Source organism: Larus michahellis, chromosome 8, assembly GCF_964199755.1.
Source record: "Larus michahellis chromosome 8, bLarMic1.1, whole genome shotgun sequence".
NCBI lineage: Eukaryota > Metazoa > Chordata > Aves > Charadriiformes > Laridae > Larus > Larus michahellis.
The window spans coordinates 38,358,291-38,378,075 of record NC_133903.1 but is presented as its reverse complement, the minus strand read 5'-3'; the positions used below and the strand labels follow the sequence as shown (position 1 = coordinate 38,378,075).

At 39.9% G+C, this 19,785-nt stretch overlaps 1 protein-coding gene across 9 annotated transcripts in view; it reads right to left on the bottom strand.

Annotated features, from left to right (window-relative positions):
* Positions 1-188: 188 nt before the first annotated feature.
* The window catches only part of BCAR3 (BCAR3 adaptor protein, NSP family member), a 117,312-nt gene continuing 97,715 nt past the window's right edge, over positions 189-19,785 (bottom strand). For all 9 annotated transcript variants that reach the window (XM_074599438.1, XM_074599441.1, XM_074599440.1 and 6 more), the window contains 9 exons: positions 11,716-11,844; positions 10,160-10,602; positions 9,441-9,541; positions 6,968-7,608; positions 4,163-4,278; positions 3,245-3,416; positions 2,936-3,059; positions 1,967-2,179; positions 189-1,125 (listed from right to left, as the gene is read on the bottom strand). In XM_074599438.1, the coding sequence (XP_074455539.1) occupies positions 938-1,125; positions 1,967-2,179; positions 2,936-3,059; positions 3,245-3,416; positions 4,163-4,278; positions 6,968-7,608; positions 9,441-9,541; positions 10,160-10,602; positions 11,716-11,844 (2,127 nt within the window). In that variant the 3' untranslated portion in view covers positions 189-937. The remainder of the gene's footprint in view (positions 1,126-1,966; positions 2,180-2,935; positions 3,060-3,244; positions 3,417-4,162; positions 4,279-6,967; positions 7,609-9,440; positions 9,542-10,159; positions 10,603-11,715; positions 11,845-19,785) is intronic.

The following is a 19,785-nucleotide window of genomic DNA, read 5'->3' as shown; positions in this document are numbered from 1 at the left end:
CTTGCTTAAATATTTATAGAACTTCTGAGGATGATGCTTATACACCAGCTCTGTATGTGACAAAGTGGAATTCACTGCCAAAGCGCTCTTTATATAAACACCATGCACCCTGATTTCCTATGAAAAGTGACAACAGCTTTTGCTTTGCCTTCACCCAACAAAAAAACCCCAACTACTTACCAAAGTGATTCACCTCAGTAAATGAAGCAAGTTTAATATATACATACACCCGCATTTACTCATATCTGAAAGCATTTTAATTATCTGGATTGTTTGTTCTTGCCATTTCATCATTCATTCCTGGCAGCGTAGTGCAGGCTCCAGCAAAAGCCAAAGTAAAGTACTACAGATGCTGTCTTAGAAAAAAAACGTAAGTTGTCCCAACACGTACACAAGTAATTTTCTACTTTCATAGATGTAGTTTGAGCCTTCTGCAACCTGCAGTTTAATCATTTCTGCAGCCTGCAGTATTTCTGCGACCTGCAAATATGCAAATTATTTTGCATAAAGATACACTTTAATTCACAATTCTGTGTACAGTGTTTTATATTCATTAAAGGAATATTATACAACAAATTTTCTGCAATGTCACATACTTAATCCATCATTTTATTTACACTATTTGCTTCATTTTAATATTAAGATTCCAATGCCCTTACTTTTAGGCATTATCAAAACTTTGCAACTCTGCCAAAATACAGACAGTTGTAAGACTATCTTACAGGCATAACCTAACTGTTTAAAGGGATCATTAAATGACTTGGTGACACAGTAAATAAATAATTTGTTTAGAAATCAGTAGTTTAAAAACAAGTGTGCATTGTGCAATTAAAAGTTCTAAACATCTTGTGAAATGCAAGAAGTCTGTGCAGTATCAAATTGCCAAAAGAAAGCTAAGGTTATTTCAAGTATATAATTTAAATGTGTTTACAAAGTCTTATATACTTAATTGTTCCACCTGCTTCACTGGAGGAGGTTCCAGTTTTCGGGAAAGTGCAGTTAAAATCTGGCTGAATTTCTCGTATCTTTCATTTTGATTAACTTGTGCTCCTTTGCTGCCCCAGAGCAATCTCATTTGAAATTCCGTCTTGAAGATTTCACTCATCTCTTCATCTGGCTGGAAACCTAGTAAGTAAAGAGAATCCCACAGTATCACCATCAGGCAAGTTGTTTATTCAGAAGAAGCGGCTTTTAAACTGTATTCCCTCCAAATAAGATAAGCTTTAGTGTGCTGGGTTCCTTTTGCACAATGATCTTAACAAGTTAGTAAAACAGTGAAAATCCTTTCCATGTGACATTCCAGAAGCTCACAAATGGCTCTAGAGACACTAGGACAGGCTATCCTTTGCTCAGTTCTAATTGTCATTATAGCCTGACCTTAAATATAATTACAGATGGATAGATGCTGCCTGCAGAAATACTTACATTTCCCTCCCCTCCCTTAATTTTTTCACTGCAAGTTTAAAATACAGAGTCTCATTATTAACATGCTGCTGCTTTCTGGCTGCAAAGCGGTCAAGATCTCAGTGTTGCATCTGACTCAAAATAAGATTAAAAACAGTCTTATTTTGATGGCTGGTGTTTTATTTGCAAAAATCAGAGTAGGAGTTTTAAATTGTACAGAAGACGGGAAGTTATCAGTCCTTACTGTACATTCTATTCACTTGCTAAAAGATTCAGCATGTTAAGTCATGAGAACTTTTCAGTATGTTCAGCAAAAACGTATGCTATATTGTTTACTAGAGAGCTACAGTGATGAATAATTTACTGTCCGCTTTTAAACAAATTGATGTTGTCCTCAGACTGAATTTCCTGCAGGACATTTGCTACTGTCTCATCTCCCATGAAAGAGGAGAAGAATTTCTCGCACTGACTTTCAGCGGCAATTAGAGGGGACTTTATTCTTCAGACATAACCCAGACATTCTGTTAACGTGCAGCGGTTTCTCCTGCTGGTGCTTCCCTACCTTCCAGCATCCGTTCTGCAGTCAGGCTGTATGTTTCTGCATTCTGCGCTATGCGACGAGCTGTGGCCAAGTGCTTGAGCATTATTTCGCAGCTTTGGTCACTGCTTTCCCACAGGTCCATGCCTTCAAAAATGACGGCTTGTCGCTCCATCAGGGTAACGAGAGGCATCAGCAGTGGCACTGTTACATTGTTCTGTGGAACACTGCAGGTCTCTGGGATATATAGAGTAACGAACGAATCATCAGACAGTATAAAGCCTGCTAATTGAAGAAGGTATTGTAACTAACTGCAGTATTCACACCTGTCCTACCAGTTTCCAGTGAACTGGTTGGGGGAGAAGGCCAAGACAAATTAGTGTTAGAAAACTGTACAGGAGAAGGCTCTGCTGAATTATCAGACAGTGGCACAGAGATTTTAAACACATTTAAAATCTGGGTCATTCCAATAAATTCTGTGAGGCTAAAAAGTCTTCCTTCTTGACCCTCCTCCCTTTCTTTTAGAGAAATGTTATTTCCCCCTTGTATCCCTTTGGAGACCAGAGCTGCAGAGACTCTGATGCACAAGCACCTGATGCGACCAGAGGAATTACCTGACTGACCCATTCTTTGTATCTGAGGATTCATCCTCTGATCCAATAGGCAAAGCAAATAAAAAACAAAATCTGCCAGAGGTAACTCTCCCCTGAGGGAGATTTTTTTTCCTGTCTTTGAGGCAAGATGATGCAGCATTTCAGCTTCTGCTCCACATGGGTTTGGGCAGAGTGTCATAGTCTGCATGGGTACATGCACATGCTGTTTGGCTGGCAGACTGTTGCCTTCTCTTTCATTGCCTTATACTGCATTACACAAGTTCACGTAGTCATTTTACCATATGATGCACAGCTATCAAAACAGCAGCTGCCTCATCTCAGGAAATCAGTAGTGGGAGAATTAAAAGGCTAAATAGAAACCGGTGTCGCTCATACTCACTATTCCACTCATCTTGTCCTTCATGCAAAGCTTTGCTAAATGGCTTCAGCTGTTTTTCATACATAATTGCAGTCTGGGTATAGTGATGTCTCAGAGAGGTCCAAGTTTGTTCTAACCTAGTGACCTGTTCAAACAAAATAGAGAATACCCGTTATTGACTCTGTAGCGATTCACAGGAAAAGTACACTGCTAGTGACAAAGTTTCTGGTCTGATGATCTCTCTAGTCTTTTAAGAAATTGCATAAATTAAATTAAATAAACCACCAAACAACTCCATGTTTTGGAACATCAAGAGAAACAGGTTTTCACCTGTGGCATTTCCAGTGCTTTCATAATGGCAGAAAATGCATACAAATCCCCCAGCGAGTCCTTCAGCTCCACTGCGACTTGGATGATCCTGTTCAGTGTTGCCGCTCGATCTTCCACATTTCCTGTGCAACCCAAGATATCCACAGCTATTCCTATTGCCATGGTATTGTGCCTGTAAGTGAAACATTTTATACTACAGGTTACAAATTATTAATGATACATTATGCTGTAAATGTGTTCAGAGAAGATCAGTTCCAAGGTATACTTCAGTATCTTGGTGTGCCCAGCAAACTTACTAACATCTTTGTATCAAGAACAGTAATACCGTTATATGGAATATATATACATTGGCTTGAATTTGTGTTCTAATAAATTTAATAACTTCTCCGAAGATACTAAATTTCAGCAACCAAACTACTGAAATCTGAATCAGAGAAGCAGAAAAGCTAGCTCAGGGATAGTAGACCCTAATTGTTCCCCCTTAACTTGTGCAGAGGTTTTACAGAAAGCTTTGCTGATCTTTTTTTACTTTGCGAGATCCTCTTGCCTCTTACCCAGTTGCAGAAGGGGAACTACTACCTTCAGTCTCTTCCACAAACCCTCACGTGCTCAGCTAGATTGTAAGTCCCCTGAACTTCAGTCTACCCGAGCTCATAAAGGAGAGGGTGTTCAGCAGCTCTAAGGACGCTGCTTTCAAATGCAATTCCCCTTTCCCTGTATGACATGCATGGAGATGCCCCTTAAAGAATTTTTCCTACGCAAAAAAGAAGTTACATGCTATCTGGCTAAATTGTCTTCTGTACACATGAATTCAGAAAACGTGCAGGAGAGCATTCTTTGAGGAAATGTAGAGTACAATGTAGCAATAATCTGATCTTCTGGCCATCTGCCCTGGAAATGAGTAACAGGAACATTTACCTTTCAATTAGGTCAAGGCGCAGTTGATGTCCGTAAGGCAAGGTAATCAGTTCAAGACCAGAGTTCACTCCCATAATCCTCCTCATCTCTTCAGAAACTTCTAGTATCCTTGCCACCTGTCAAGTACAAAAATTTGTGCATGAGTTTTGAAATTAACATATTTGAAAAAAAAACCAAAAACCAGCCACATAAGAAGTCCTCCACGTTAGTGCAGGGCATATAGAGCCAAGTGCACAGTGTGCAGCATTAGAATGCAGTCAACGAAGAAAAACAATTTTAATTAACTTACGCATATTCTGTGACTTACATAAAAAGACCAATAATAATTTTTTTTGCATGATTCAGCCATCAGAAAACATATAAAAGGTGTGACCAAAATCCTTTATCAACCATCTGTCTTACACTTCCAGACGAAGATTCATATGCAAGCTCCAGGAAACGTGGTGCTCTTTTGGCCTGATCCTTGTCATGGTGGCACTGCTCTTTGGCCTTAAAGATGTACGTGTTTGCTTCACCTTCTTCATTTCTAAAAAGATGACTGCTCAGAATGTTTTTGGATTACACCATATCCTCATGAGGATTAATTAGCCAAAGGACTTTAATGAGGACACTGAACGTTGAGTGCCTAGTAAAGTCAGTATGTGAAAGCTGACACCCCCACCAATTTGTCTTTGCTTTTTAAACACACAATATTAGCTACTGGTTATATCAATAACAATTATATATGGTAATTACAAGCAAAACCACATTAATATGATCATGTGAGATTATCTGCCGGTTTAAGGCCTGTATGTTGACACATTTACAAACTAATCTGCCGGCTAAGTCCGAGACACCCATCATCAGGCATTCTTGGCTATGAAAAGATGAAAGCAATCTATCTGAGCCACACAACAAGCCTCACTGGTACAAAATCTAGCACTGCAGAGAAACCTGTTTCACTTCTAGAGACACTGGAGTGACATGAAGCCCCTGGAGACACACTGATTGCTACTCCTGCGTCACAAAAAGCCCTCTCAGGCATGCAAGCAGCAGATAGTCACTCCACACTTAGCATACGGGTGCTTCTTTCATTATTAGAAATGTCATCTTCTAAAAGTTAAACTGAGCTACTGATGCCAGGAGAAGACCTATGAACTTCACCCTTATCACACATCTCAGTACAAAGCATTTATTCTGGCCCGTTCACATGCCAATCCCATTGTCTCATGCAGTTCTTATCAGTGCCGGCGTATGCAAGAAGTTACCAATGAATGACAGTCACTGGCTCTCAGCACTGCGAGATGAAGGTAAAACAGGCTCCTCTACGTGTCCCAGCTAGTTACTGTTCCTGCTTCAAAATGCAAAAATCTGTTTCTGTAAAACACTCCAGTGACTCTTAATTAATTGTACAGACTCCCACACTTCCAGCAAGACAGCTTCCTTAGCGCCATTCCAAAGTTTATAGGATTTAAAATAAGGAGATTAATAATGAGCTCACTGAATATTTATATATATTTATATATATAAAAAACAAAACCTTTACTACTTCTTTAATAATAATGGAAACGTTATTGTTATTAGGTTGAAGGAAGAAAAGGTGAATTTTGGAATTAAGATGTCACAGAATGCTCTTACTACTCAGTAAAGAAGCCACAATCTATCACTTCTGAAAAGATCAAGCAATTGTGGAGTTGAGTTTTTGTGAGTCGCCATGTCTGTGTGAAGCCTCACTTAGCAGCAGCCAGCACAGGAGCCCAGTAGCTGGCAGCCACTCACACGCGTCCCGCTGCTGCTCCCGACAGCTGCCCCTTGCCTGGACCTATGGTGTGAACCAGTGCAGCAGCTCCAGGAGAGCGCTACAGACACGTTTCTTCTGGAGCACCACCATTCCCACTTCCTTTCTTGTCTGCAATGGAGTTGCCCAGTAAGTAGCCATGTGTGTGGCTTCTCAAGCTGCTCTTAGAAAAACAACCAACCAAAAACCAACAAAGGCCATGACACTTGGTTCCTGTAGCTGCTCTGTGGCAGGTAACAGCACTCAGTCGTCCCAGCAAAGTGGTGCAGATTCAACTGCAGCTGCATTCCTTTTATTACACTAAGTCATTATCTCATAAGGAGGCAACTTCTCCTGTCTTTCCGTATTTCTGATCCAATAGCTGATCTCCAAGCCGTGTCAGATAAATAAAGTCTACGTTGTAAAAAATAGTTCTTCCTGGTTTTACACCTTTTTAAACAATTCCACTAGCAATATGGTTCCCTCATAGGACAGAAAAGCAGAACTCCTGATAGCTATTTTCCCACACCACCTATCCAGCTGTAAGAGACTCAGACAATCATTAGAAGAGCAGCTAATTTTAGCAGTTTAAATATATTTAGGTCCATTGAACATCTATTATAGCCAGCAGTATGGCAACCAGGTAATGTCTGTCTATTGTTTGCCCTTGCAAGATAACGAGCTATTTCCTGTCACGAGTAGTTCTTTCCACAATGGTTTACAGCACAGACAGGCTCCTCCTCCAGTGGGGAAGAAAGGCTGAATCACAGATATACAGCAACTGATAGGAGAGTTAAAAGATGTATGGAACACTGAGAATTTAAGTCTAAAGTCAAGGATGGTGAGAGGCCTTTAGTCCACAGGGTTTGTTAACATTATTATTCTTCAAATGGAAAAAAAAAAAAAACAACCCACCCTAAAAATTCCTGCAAGCAGGTTAATACACAATACAGACTATAAATCTACCCATTAATCTTTTCAAATCAGTTCTTTAAAAAGTCTAAACTTGCACATGGTAAAATAAAATGCAAGATTTTTTTTTTTTTTACCTTGCAGTCCATTCTAAGAATATGCTGTGCAATAATCTTTGGATTGTTGTTGGTGAAAAGCTCCTTAACTCTTCTTAACATTGACGTTTCCAATGGCTTGTTTTCAGGAGGAAGTAGTCTGGATTCAAAATCGTTCGGTTTAAAACTAGACACTGTCTCAAAAACAGGTGCAGAAAAGATGCTGTCTTCTTCAGTCATCTCAGTTGAAGCTTCTAAAGGATCTGCAGAGTTCACGGTAGGGTCATCTTCCAGGATGAAATAGTTTGTTTCCGAGTTCCTGAATGAGTGTGTTCCTTTCTCCTTTCGTGTCAGATGTTCTACATAGCTGTTTTTCTGACATAAATGTTGTTTCGTTGCTGCAGGATCTCCAGCAGGGCTTAGTTCACAATAGTGTCCTTCTGAACTGTGGGAGGCCAAAGGAGAATCTGGGGGCTTCATCAGGGGTGCTTTGCTGGGTTTAGGTGGAGGCTTTGGACAGAGCTGACTGTCTGAGCCTCGAAGAGCTTCCCCTACTTGTGATTCAGAGGTGACTTTCTGAACAACTGTGGGGCTTAGAGAAGGTTCACTGCCTGTTCTAAACGCAGGAGAGCTTGGACAGGAGTCTGCATCAGCTTCAGGTAGTCGAGACGGATGTCTTGAACCTGCAGGGAAAAACGGTAATTTAGAAGGCCAAAACACACAATTCCGGATGCCTATCCCAGGGTTCATCTCAGTGCAGTTTCCTGAGGAAAATATTGTCAGTTCATGTCAATTGTTCACTAACAAAAATGTATATGAAATTATATTTTGAGGAATGAGCTAGCCAGCAAATTCCATTCACTTGCTGATCCTCCCAAAATCCCAAATACACAGAACAGCTGCACCATAATATTATTCTGTGGTAATGCTGACAATAATTCCAGTCCCTGCTGCATACATAGGCTACACTGTCAGAGCTGGATGGTCTCCATGGCTTGGAATAGGAGGTTTCTTTGTAACCTGATCTAGGCTATAAAAACAGAAACTTCCAGCCACACCGCATAAAAGATGAGTCATTTCTGTGAATGACAAGTTTGAGATGAAAGAAAAGCTTCCCAAAGTCAAGCCTGAACCTGCAATAAGGTATGGAAGGAATGAATTTCAGGGATGCTAATCTTTTTGCTAAACAGCAGGTGATTTGAAGAGCTAAAGAAACATCCATGGACTTCTATGTATTTATGCCTCATCCTGTACTCATTGCATATGCAAACCTCGTTATCCAATACAGGACCGAACCCTTATCAGACGTTCCCAATCTGCAGTTCTCAGTGCGTTTCCTGGTACCTACAGCAAAGTGGCCACTTGCATCATGTGGGCTTTACTGCTTGTTTCCAGCTGGCTCTCAACCTGTGCAGACAACAACATCTGCAAATCACAGCCTTTCACCACTCATAAGCAGTACGATACCAGACCCTGCTCGAAGGACCCCATGACAAAATGCAGAGCAGAACTCCTCAGGTTAACTGTTAAGGTACCAAAAGAAAAGTATTTGCAGACATGGATTGGAGTATGATAATCAATTCAATTACAGATGGGCAGAAGCTCATTTTATGAATGTCTGCCCGTCCCACTTAAACACAGGAGCATGCCCTTTCTAGCAAAATACAGTCTCACTATAGAAATACTTAATACTGTCTTTGTCTCTAGAAGTCTTTCCACAACAGGCACTGTAAATTTTAACATCTACCATATTCAAAATTACTAGCAGCCTTGGAAGTCAAACACTAAAATTCGTCCACATGGGAACAGGTGCATCATTGCAAGCTTCCTTACAACAGTGTTAGTATGGAAACAATTGCTTAAACCTCTGAAGAATCTGAGAAAGAAAAAGGCACACTCAACAACTGATCAGACCTTGGTAGACCTTGCATCACTGGAGGAAGACAACGACAGCGGTCATGGAACCAGACAGCAGCAAAGATGTTGAAAGGAATGAAAAGCAAAAGGGATGGCGGGAAGAGAGAGCTTGAGAGAGACAGAAGGACAGAACTGAGTACGAGCACTATGGTAATGCTTTTCTCCTGGAGAGGAACACTACCACATCTGCACACTTCACTCTGAGAAAAAGCAGTTACCAGGATTTCCATGAAACATCGCTTCTACTTAATAGACTTCTGTCAGAATGACATGAGTGAAACAAGTCAGTTCTTGCAAAGCACAAGTAAGGAAACATAGTACTGTCAAAAAGGATGTTAAAGCCAACTGTAGCTGTCATTTTTTTGGTGCGGAAGCCTGCTAAGTTGTGTGCTAAGGTATTCAACTAGCTGGTGCGTTGCAAATTAAAAGAAAAAACTTCCAATGACTTAAAGAGCAAGCAGTATGCTAACACAGCTTACACTGGCCATTAAATATAACCGTACACACAGTACTCAGAACACTCAACAGCATCACTTTGGTCTGAAGTGTAACAGACGACCCGGGCACACACGGATTCTAAGTTAATTAAAAAACATACCTATTAGCAGATAGCTCTCTGACTGGTGAGCCTTTAGAGGGAATCTTTTCTCTGGAACATGATCCAAACTAGCTGGCTGGCTACCACTTTTTTCTTTGTTTCTAGGGTAAACAAAAATGCAAACAAAAACATACAAATATGTCCAACACTTAACATACATACCTAATTGCCAGAATATACCATAACCAGTGCAAGGATCATTAGCTTTCCACTTGGGCAGCTTATAAGAAGAAAAGGTACTTCATGCTGTTGTGGTAGCAATGAAATGGGCTATAACATGTGTGGTCCTGCAGCATTCGTGACAGTGTTTCTTTGAATGTTGAGGCTTTTTTATAGAACATTCTATTTGGACACTGAATAGGATCCATTATTCCACACTTCTTATTTTTATAGCAGAAGTCAAATACGAAAAGACTGCTCTGGAGCAGCAGTAAGATTTTATTTTAATCCTTTGTCTTATACTAGTCAAGATTTGCCAAATCACTGACGTAGAAGCTGCACCGGTGTTGTGCTTCCAGAGTCTACATTTGCTCTCACTCTGTGGATTTGGGGATTTTTAGCAAAGGATTTTTTAGGCCCTAAAAATCCTTTGCTAAAAATCAGCCAAACCCTCATGCCTAGTCTCCCATCTAAAATCAGAGTGAAAATTCACATCACCTACAGCAGGAGCTGACAGAGTTACCTCATTTCCCTCCATAGGGACAGCAACATTAAAGTACCTCAAAAGATTTCCTCTGGGTGTGCTCTGCTCCGGGGATTGCATGCTGGATATACCAAGACTCAGCCTTTTTGCAGTCTCGGTTTTTCCTTCAGGGATACTTGGCTCTTTTTGTCGGACTGGACTTACACCATACTTTTCTTCTAGACACCGGAGAGGCACATTCCTGTTGATAGGCTGAAAAATAATTGCTCCGCTCTGCTTTGATATTGGTGTGCGATTCCCAACATAGTATCTAACTAAGCCGGGGATACTGTCAAAACTTTCAAGTTCAAACTGATACTGAACTCGGCAGTAGGCTTCATTGAGTCTTACAACCGTTCTGTTGATTTTAAAATGCTGAGAGGTATTTTTCCACTGACAGGTAAGAACAAAGTTCCCAGGACTGGAGAGAGAATCCCTGATCAGAAAATCTCCATCTCTCTGAACTAGGCCTTCTGCCACCTTTGAGGAAAAAGAATTATACAAAAAAATACTTTCAGAATCAGAAAACAAGTAGTCAAAGAACACATCGTAACAAAATATTCTTAAACATAGGACTTAATTTGGCTGCTCTGGGAGGAGACAAAGCCAGAAATACAAAGCAAAGCATGAAGTGTGGTAGAAGAATGATGTCTCCAATTCTAAAATTAAAAGCTCATCCCACAGCAGAAATCTGGAGGGGCTTCTTGGAAAATGCCCAGCAGCCAGAAGCACGATCCACTTTTGCATATGTATTTCTTCTAGTTTGCTAATAGAAAATAAGGCATGAAGGGAAAGCAATGACTCAGAATTTTAGAGTTTAAAACATCTGAACAGTGAGTCACACTGAAGTTTAGAAGCCACTACTACTGGGCCCCAGAAATTGTCCTTTCATTATTACCTTAAGTGACAGAAGCTTTCATTTTTTTTTTATTCTTTGTGAATACTGCATAGTAGTAGGAAGAGCCAGAAAAATCCTGTTTTTCTGTTTTGAACTAGTCCTTTCGTGTGATAAACTATGCATTGAACAGGTTAAGCGCAGTGTGTGGCTGCTGCGGCTGCCCTCCCCGCTGTGCCAAGGGCAGCTCCCGCTGGCTCGGCGCAGGGGGAGCTCCAGGTGCTCCGGGAACCTACGCGCCAGCCGAGCGACGGCTTTAACATACATTTAACTACATTTCAAAGGATTAAAAATTAAGTTATTGCACAGATTTTCTTGTGCTTTTGTTTTTTTTTTACCCTCCACACCGAATTTCAAGTGCAAGAAAGAAAATAAACAAGAACATTTTAACTTTGATTAAGAATACTGAACCAAATTAGTGTGTCTGAAAAATATGTGGGGACAGTATAAAGCTTAAATTCCACTTCTGCCCTTCTCCTTCCTCCACACAAATCCTGAAACATTTGTATTTTCTGCCCCAAATCCTTCCTTAGCCTCATTTTATGCCCAAGCTGTGATAAATACCATAGCATTCACACTAATAAGCATTACGTTTCTACTAAATTAATGCAGCTATCAGAGCTGTGTACAGTACTTTAGTGCAATTCTGCTTGTCTATAAAAGCTCAAAACAGTGTTGGCAATGCAAAGACCACGTACCTGCCGAGGAATACGTCCATGGTACCAGGCATGGCTACGCAAATCTTCACTACTTAGCTGCAGTTCTTCCTCTAACTCCTTCTTCAGTTTTTCTGGGCTGTTATCCATAACTTGCCTCTCCCTAGAAAACTGCAATAAAAGATTAAAAGCTTCGACTGTGCCAAGTTTAGTGATTAACATTTTACCTGGGTTATAACTTCCATCACATGATCTGCAGTAGCCACTGGAATGCAGGTGCTGCTGGCAGCAGGCTGGCTTGGCTCTCTACACTGTATTTGCAAAATCCAGCATTCAGTGAGATAACGTGTGATTGTTATACACTGCACGGAACAGAGCAAAGTGTTCTGTTTGTACACCAAGCTAATAATGACACACCTACAAAGTCACTTCTCTTATTACTTTCTCTTTCCCATAAGAGTTCTAACTATGCCCAAAAAAAATGGAGCTAGACCCAAATGCTCTGCTCCAATATTCTTCCTCCTGTGTAAATTCCCCTTTTAAATTCAGCTTCTTTCCCCCTCCCCCCGCCCCTGAACCCATCCAATTAAGAACATTCCAAATGCATCAAGACAGGCTAACCTCTAGGACATACATTTTCTCTGCTGCACTAAAAAAGTGCCAAAGTAGATTTTCAATCTTGAAGGGCTTACTTCCAATGGTCATTAAATCTGCACATCCAAGATGTTCCCTTCTTAAGGGAAAAAAGCTCTTGTTGCCCTTAGCACAAAAAGCGTGAGATCTGCTTGGACATATCTCCATCACCACTACACAACTACAAGATTTTCTGGAAATTTTCAATCTTCATCTCTTCTTGGAGGACAGCTTCCATGCTGGACCACTCTGGCTCATTAGTCCGTCTTGTGGATGCAGTGTTGCTAACAGAGTAAGGCGCAGTATCTTCCCTAGAGAGTTGTCATCTACTCTCTCATAAGCACTCAGTGGAGGGAAGTTCCTTGGACTTCCTTACATTCTCCAAGGGCTGGGGACTCCAGCCCATCTTTACTGCTGCTGAAGAGTTTCAAAAGCCAAAGATATCCAATCAAAACAACTTAATTGCAGGGAACATGTTCTACACTGATCAAAGAATCAGAGTATACCCTCTCTTAAAAGAAAGTACTTTTAAAAAAAAAAAAAAGATGGGGGGGGGGCGAGAGAGAGAGAGGCCTCCAGCTGGAGAGCAGACATTTTTCCCCAGTGAATTACGGATTTTTTTTCTTAGCTCTGGATATGAGCCAAAGCTCACAGGTTCCCTTCACTGACACACTGATGTAAATATGCAACACATGCATTATTTAAAAAAGAACTCGGAATGCTCGCCCACCGATCCTATTCTTTCCGTGAACACTGCTCTCTATAGCATTTTCTTCTTCATATTGACTACTCACAGCACCTAACCGTGGGAGCAGGTGGCACACATTTAGCACTTCTTTCACCAATCCTCCCTGCAATTTCAGCAGACTGAATTACAGCAGATCACTAGACAGCAGATTTTTGGTGGAATAATGCCAGAAGAGGCATCCTGCTGCCAAGACTATTTAAACGTGCTGGGAGCCCAGAGAAATTCTGAGATGAGTTCTCCTCGCTGCTTTTCTCAGAGAAAACTAAGACTTCTCTTACACAAATACAAATGAGCGTAGTAGCTTATACGGGAAGGCAACAGATAAAAACAACCTGGTAAAGAATCACTTTTCACCTCAGTTTGGCTTCTGTGAACAGGGTGGTATTTATCCATACAAATGTGGTTCAAAATGGACAATCATTTTCAACAAGGAGTAAATCCTGTGTGCTTTTGTACAGTCAAGGCCTTTCATCAACCCCTCCCAAGCTTTACAAGAAGAAAAGTCTGTGCAGGAACAAACCATGCCACAAAAAAAGACCTTCACTGCAAGGGCTCTTTCATAAAACCACGTACAACATGAAGCGATTGAGTTACTGGGTGTAGAAAGAGTCATAGAAGAGGCCTGGTGTGGATTCAAGTCCAAAAGCGTATCAGAGTTCAAAATATAGTCAAGTAAGGCCAAAAATCTCCCCTCCACTCCAAACCTCTGTGACCTACCAGACTAACACAGCTAAAGGCCTAGTGGCACATGCCTGCCACCTTTATTTCCCAACTCAAAGGGCTGGGTATCCATGTAAAGCTGACAGGCATTGATTCCAGAATTAACAGTTAACCATTTCACTGCTACATCTTACGGCATTTACATAAGCTGAGGGCAGAGCAAAGAGCACACAAATTGAGACGAGACTTTTCAAGAGCACTTTTCCCCTGACTGCACAAGAAAGCAGCTGGAGAACTTTTAAAGTACCCCCTTCCACTCTAAACAACAGCGTTCAGTTGTAACAGTATACAAAATCTTTTACATTCATAGCTGTGTATTTTGCTGACCTTCTGAAAGGAACCATTACTTTTGCGTGAATTGTATTTAAGTTTTTGAAAGATGCTTTTAACTGAATATATATCTTACAAACCCCCAAAACTACTGTATCGTTACCATCATTCCAAAAGCATCTCACTGTATCTCAGTGGTAGGCAAAGCTACGGTAAATGCAACAGACTATAGCAGGCAAATGCAATAACTGAATTTGCTTAGGAGAGCTAGATTCTTAGCCAACAAAAAGAGCTATAGGTCTTTGTGAACAGACTAATTTCATCCATTGTACTGACACAAATTATCTTAAAAAAACAGGCTGATCAAGTTACAGATACACAGGAATTATAAATACAGCAGAGAAACCGAGGATTTCTTCTGGTGGTTAAATGGATTTTTCGCTACTTGAATGAACATAATGAGACACATATTGCACTTGAATAACCTCTAGCAACACAACAGGAAAAACATTTAAGGAATCCAAACCAAGTGAATTGTTAACATTCATGATTATTGGTTTGTTAAAAATCCTCTCCACCATGGTCTACCACACTGAGCATGCTCTGACTGCCAGAGGTCAGACACCTCCTGAGATGAAGCAAACGTGCTTAAATAACCCTTATGCAACTCTGAACTTAGTGGAAGAACTCCTGTGGCTAGCACAAATCCCAAAATACACGGGGGGAAACTGCCTAGGTAAGCAAGTTTAGTAATAGCATGTCTTCCGGAACAGTTTTTTGCCGGCCAAGTCTGATTTCTTATACAACCTACATCCATTAAAGGAGAAGTGTGACCAATGAACTACCTGTAATCACACCAGCCTATACCTTTCTATTCTCAACGCTATACCCAAGGTCCTGCAAGAATTTCTGCATACACTGAACCTGCCGTCAGGCAAGTAAGGGCTCAAAAATCACTCCAGGGCCAGCCTACACAAGCATGTTCGTCTGTAAATATGGAAGAGCGTAAGCTTAGAACAGTGTACTTAGCTATGTCAAAGCACTTTCTTTTAAAAGGTGACCTATTCCACGCAATGCAACGCAGATACTTCAGCTTCATTTCCCAATAACACCCAAAAGTTAATGGATAGTAATGACATGCTGTAAATTCGCACTAACTTCATAGTGACAAACCAACCTTCATTTAGTAGCATGTCTTCAGTTTATGCCTTTGTCTAAGACACTTTGTTGGCTCCTACCTGGTGACTGAAAGAAACTTGAATTTACATTTACAGTTAGTGAAGTGGATGGTAAAAAGAAATTAAAAAAAAAAAGTCTAGGACAAAAATTAATGACTTAAGTATATTCTGCCACAAAACGCGGTTGGAGCAATACAGGGAAGCTTCCAGTTTAAATCCTTTACGATTTCCAAATAGTAACAACCCTGTCAGAGATCCCTGGAATATAAAAGCAAATCAAGTCAGCAGAACCCTTTTCAGATACAGATGCTTCTCCTGACCTACAAAGCACTCCCCCTAAGTATGTGCTTTCCAGAACTGTTTGTTCACATTTTAGTCACATTGTTTCCAGTCCTGGTGCTATTTTAAGATATTCCTGCCATGCTGACTTTTTGTGAACAGGTCTTCAAAGAAAAATACGTAACTATTTAGCAATACAATACTATCAACCTCCAGCAAAAGCCCTCAATCCTACTTACAAACCCAATGCAAAACCTAAAGAGCCAAGAGTTTAGGAGGAGGAAAAGAATCCCCAATCAGCACAGTTATTTCAGTGTTTTTAATAAATGCCACGCAAGTTCATTATATTTCACAAAGGATTTCTACTTGAGGGCCATTAAAATAAAAGCAGACTGTGCTTACAGTGTAACAAGCCACCCTTGATGTTACATATTCTTTTACCTTTTTTTCAGGCAAATATTAATCTAGTGTACCAAAAATGGGAATCAAAGATTAAGGAAGTAAAACATCAAAATACGATCTTATTCAGGGTAAATTTAATCAGGAGTTGACCTACCACAATATGCTGTACCTATGAAACTTGTGAACACATTTTAATGGGAATTTCTCACAATAATCTGTTGTTTGTGCATCTAAGGGGTTACTTTCATTTGAGCGTTTGGCACTCTCTAAAGGAAACTCACTATCATCAAGCATTCATGTCAACCATCCTAGCTGAATTTATCCCATTAGATTAGAATAATTTTTAATTGTGCTGAATGAGTTTGACGGTAAACAAAACAGGAGTCCCACAGTTATTTCTGTTGCCTATTGGCAGTGGATTCTTTCTCCAGTTCCTGTCTGCAACAACTCCAGTTCGGTGCGTGTACCAATGGAGTATCAAAATAGCTGAGAGAAGAATCTCACAGGTTTCTGCATATATACCCAAAGTCGCATCTTAATGTGTCCTTTTGTGGCTTACCTCAATTGCTATTAATTAATTCCTCTCTACAGTAATCAAGTGGGGGGGTTTTGTTTGCTTGTTTGTTTGTTTTTTAAACAGCTTGAATTATGAGGGAAAGACTTTTACTTTTCAGACACAGTTTGGAAGTGGTCCAAAATCTGTCATGCTAGATCATCTCCTTCAGTTCTGATAATGCGGAATTTCATATCACCTCTCCTCGTATCCTTCTGGCAAAGTATTATTTACTTAAAGCACAGCCAAAGACTGTTACAGGTACATGGCTAAAGGTGGCCACATTTCCATCCAATCTCAATTATTTCCTGGTGCTTTGCACAGCTCTGCCAGCTGATATTTAAATTAGCCCAACAGGCAGCCTTGGAACCACCTGATTTCCTCTTGCCTCGAAGGTTTCAAGAAAAAAAAGAAAAAGACATAATTATTAGGGATAAATGAGAACCACTCTGTGAAAACTGAAGTGTGATCTGATCAAGGAAATGAGTCAAGCCAGTAGCTTTTCTGAACTTCTAATAAATGTAATCTATCTAAATCAAATCTATTACAGCTTTCTCACAAATCCATCCTTTCTCCAACACTGGAGGCCTGCTACATTTGCCTAAGTGCACCATGAACTCAACTATGACTTCCTGACTTTGTAAAGTCACTAGGTCCTACAAAATCCCCAAATAAATGAGAAGAGATGGGACATATTTTGCGATTCAGCAGAAACTTACATTTTGTGAGATTTACATAGCTTTTAACCAAGTGGATAATTTAACAGAAAGATCAATCAACAGAAAATGTGGTGGGGATGCTGGGGCAGGGACAGGAAATACCAAGAAGGAAGACAAAGATGTGAAACAAGAAAGAAGGGAGGGGACGCACAGCCACAGGACACTAAAAACATCTGGAAAAGTGAAAAATTAATGAAATTCTTCTATTTCCAAACCACTGGAGAGCAATCAACTTGTTCATACAGAAAATGAACATTTTATTGTCAAAGTTCCAATTCTAGATTAAAATATACTTCACTGGCTGCAGAGATCCCTTAGGTCTCTTACCCTGTGCTCTTGCAATCCTGATCAGACTGCCTGTCTGGCACTATGAGTACAAGCATTTTAAAATATACAGTTACATCAATTTATAGTACGTTTTAATTTTATTTATAATAAGTACAATGTATTTAATTTCACTTATAACTCTACTAATCGGACACCAAAACCAACAGACTTGCACTAGGCATTTAAAAGAATGCCCATATGGAACCAGACTTTACATCTTTGTTTGAAAACATTCTTGTCAATCCTTATTTTCCCCTGTGCAAAAAAGTAGTATCATCAGCCAAGAACTTACAAAGCGACAAAAACACACACACAGAGTTATTTCTGAAATAGTTATTTTGAGAAAGAACTAATGGGAAAAGGGGAGTTTCTAAATTCAGGGAACCATTTTCTGATTAACTTGGACATTTTGAACTACAGCTGTGACAATGTTCATCATGGGGGCACTTTTATCTTACCTTCCAGAGCGTACAAAGTTCACGCAGGACTATAACAAGTGCTATGTTAAATAATGGGAGGTACAAAATGGATGATGACAGTGTCTTTGCATAGATAACTGCCATCTTCTGCAGGATTTTTTTTTTACATTATTTTCTAGTGGCTTAATTGGTTGGTTGAGACGTAGATCAAATTATATATAAGCTTTTGCCATGCCCAAGATACAGGAGAGTCATCTTGAACTAATCAGAGAGATGAATTAACGCAGAAGAACGCAATTTTGAAGCTGCAAGATTTCTGTGTGCTTGCTTAGGTAACAGGTGACAACTTTTGAGGTTACTGATGAAAAGACAACAGATCATTACGAAAACTTCCATCATGACTGCGATGGCTCTTTAAAATCAAACTCCATCATGTGCACGTTCTCAGTCTGCCACTATGAACAACATCACCTGCCTGACATTCACAGAAAAGTGGCCATTTTTTATTAACTAATAAGTGAGAGATTTGTTTGGGAGGCGAAAAATAAAAAAAGGCTGTTAGTACCAAGTTCAGTCTAATGTTAACTGAAGATAAGGGAAAGACTTAATTCTAGTGGACCCAGCATTCACGTTCCACTACAAAACTACACTGATGACAGTTCCTTAATTTTGTAGGTGACCACATTCACAGCTAGGAGTACAGCCTCATTTCTGGAATATGGATCCTGAGAAATCCTGAGTTAGTCAAATCCAAATCTCTTCGCTCAGTGACCCTGAGGGATTTTGACTACCAAATCTAAAGGATTTTAGAAGTTGGGTAATTTTTTTGTTTTAATCTGAGAAATACTTAAATGAAAGGTATTACCGAGAAGTTAAATGCATAAATATCTACTGGAGATTGTTCCCATTCCCATTGACCAGGAATCACTTACAGAGCACCAGTGGTCCCTCTGCTATCTATATATTTATGATAAATGTTACACTGCAGTGAAAATTTGATAAAATGTATAAAATTACCACGGGAAATTGAAAAAAGTTACATAGCGTAAGACTTATCAAAACTTAAACTCAGCAGCAAGACAATGGGGAATCAAAGTTCAGGGAGCTATACAAAATTTCACATCATTTTCATTAGTCAGTCTTTTCCCATCTGGTTCCGTCCAACAACAACACATCTAACATCAAAAAGGCAGACCCATAATGCTGGGTGGTGATGACTTGTAAACTCATGTTATCAAATCCAACTGCCTCCACATACATGCTGAAACTGGATACATGAAGCCCGAGGATGCCAGTGAAACAGATTTAGATCATCACATACTGAAGAAATATTAATTAAGATCTACTATCTATAAAAAGTGTTTGCAGTTCATCCAAGATAAGAGATGGCACTTGCAATAAGTAGCTGCTTATAAAAGGCTTCTTACGCATCCACATTCACAGCATTAGTACATTACCCAGTAATGCACTAGATCAATGTGCTGTACGTTTTAAAACTTGGCAGTCCTGTTAATTTTAGTGGCTTTCCCCTTTTACGCAGCTTCAGCTGAGGGTGAATCATAGCAGAGAATTAAGAAAGAAGATACTTGTGAATGTCAAGTTCTTTCCCTCCAATCATGACAACCATACTAGCTAGAACTAAAAAAACCTGTCTTGTGGCAAAGATAACTTTATTAATTTAGACCTCTTAATTTCTTAAGTCACTGTTTATCACTGGGTTAGTCTTAACTTAATTCTTAACTTCCAAAAATGCAAAAATTAAACTACAATATTTTGGCTTGGAAGTGGCGCATGTCACAATTTAGAATTCTCTCTTCACTGTCTTTTTTTTAACCACGAACAGGAACACCTTGCCTTGAAATTT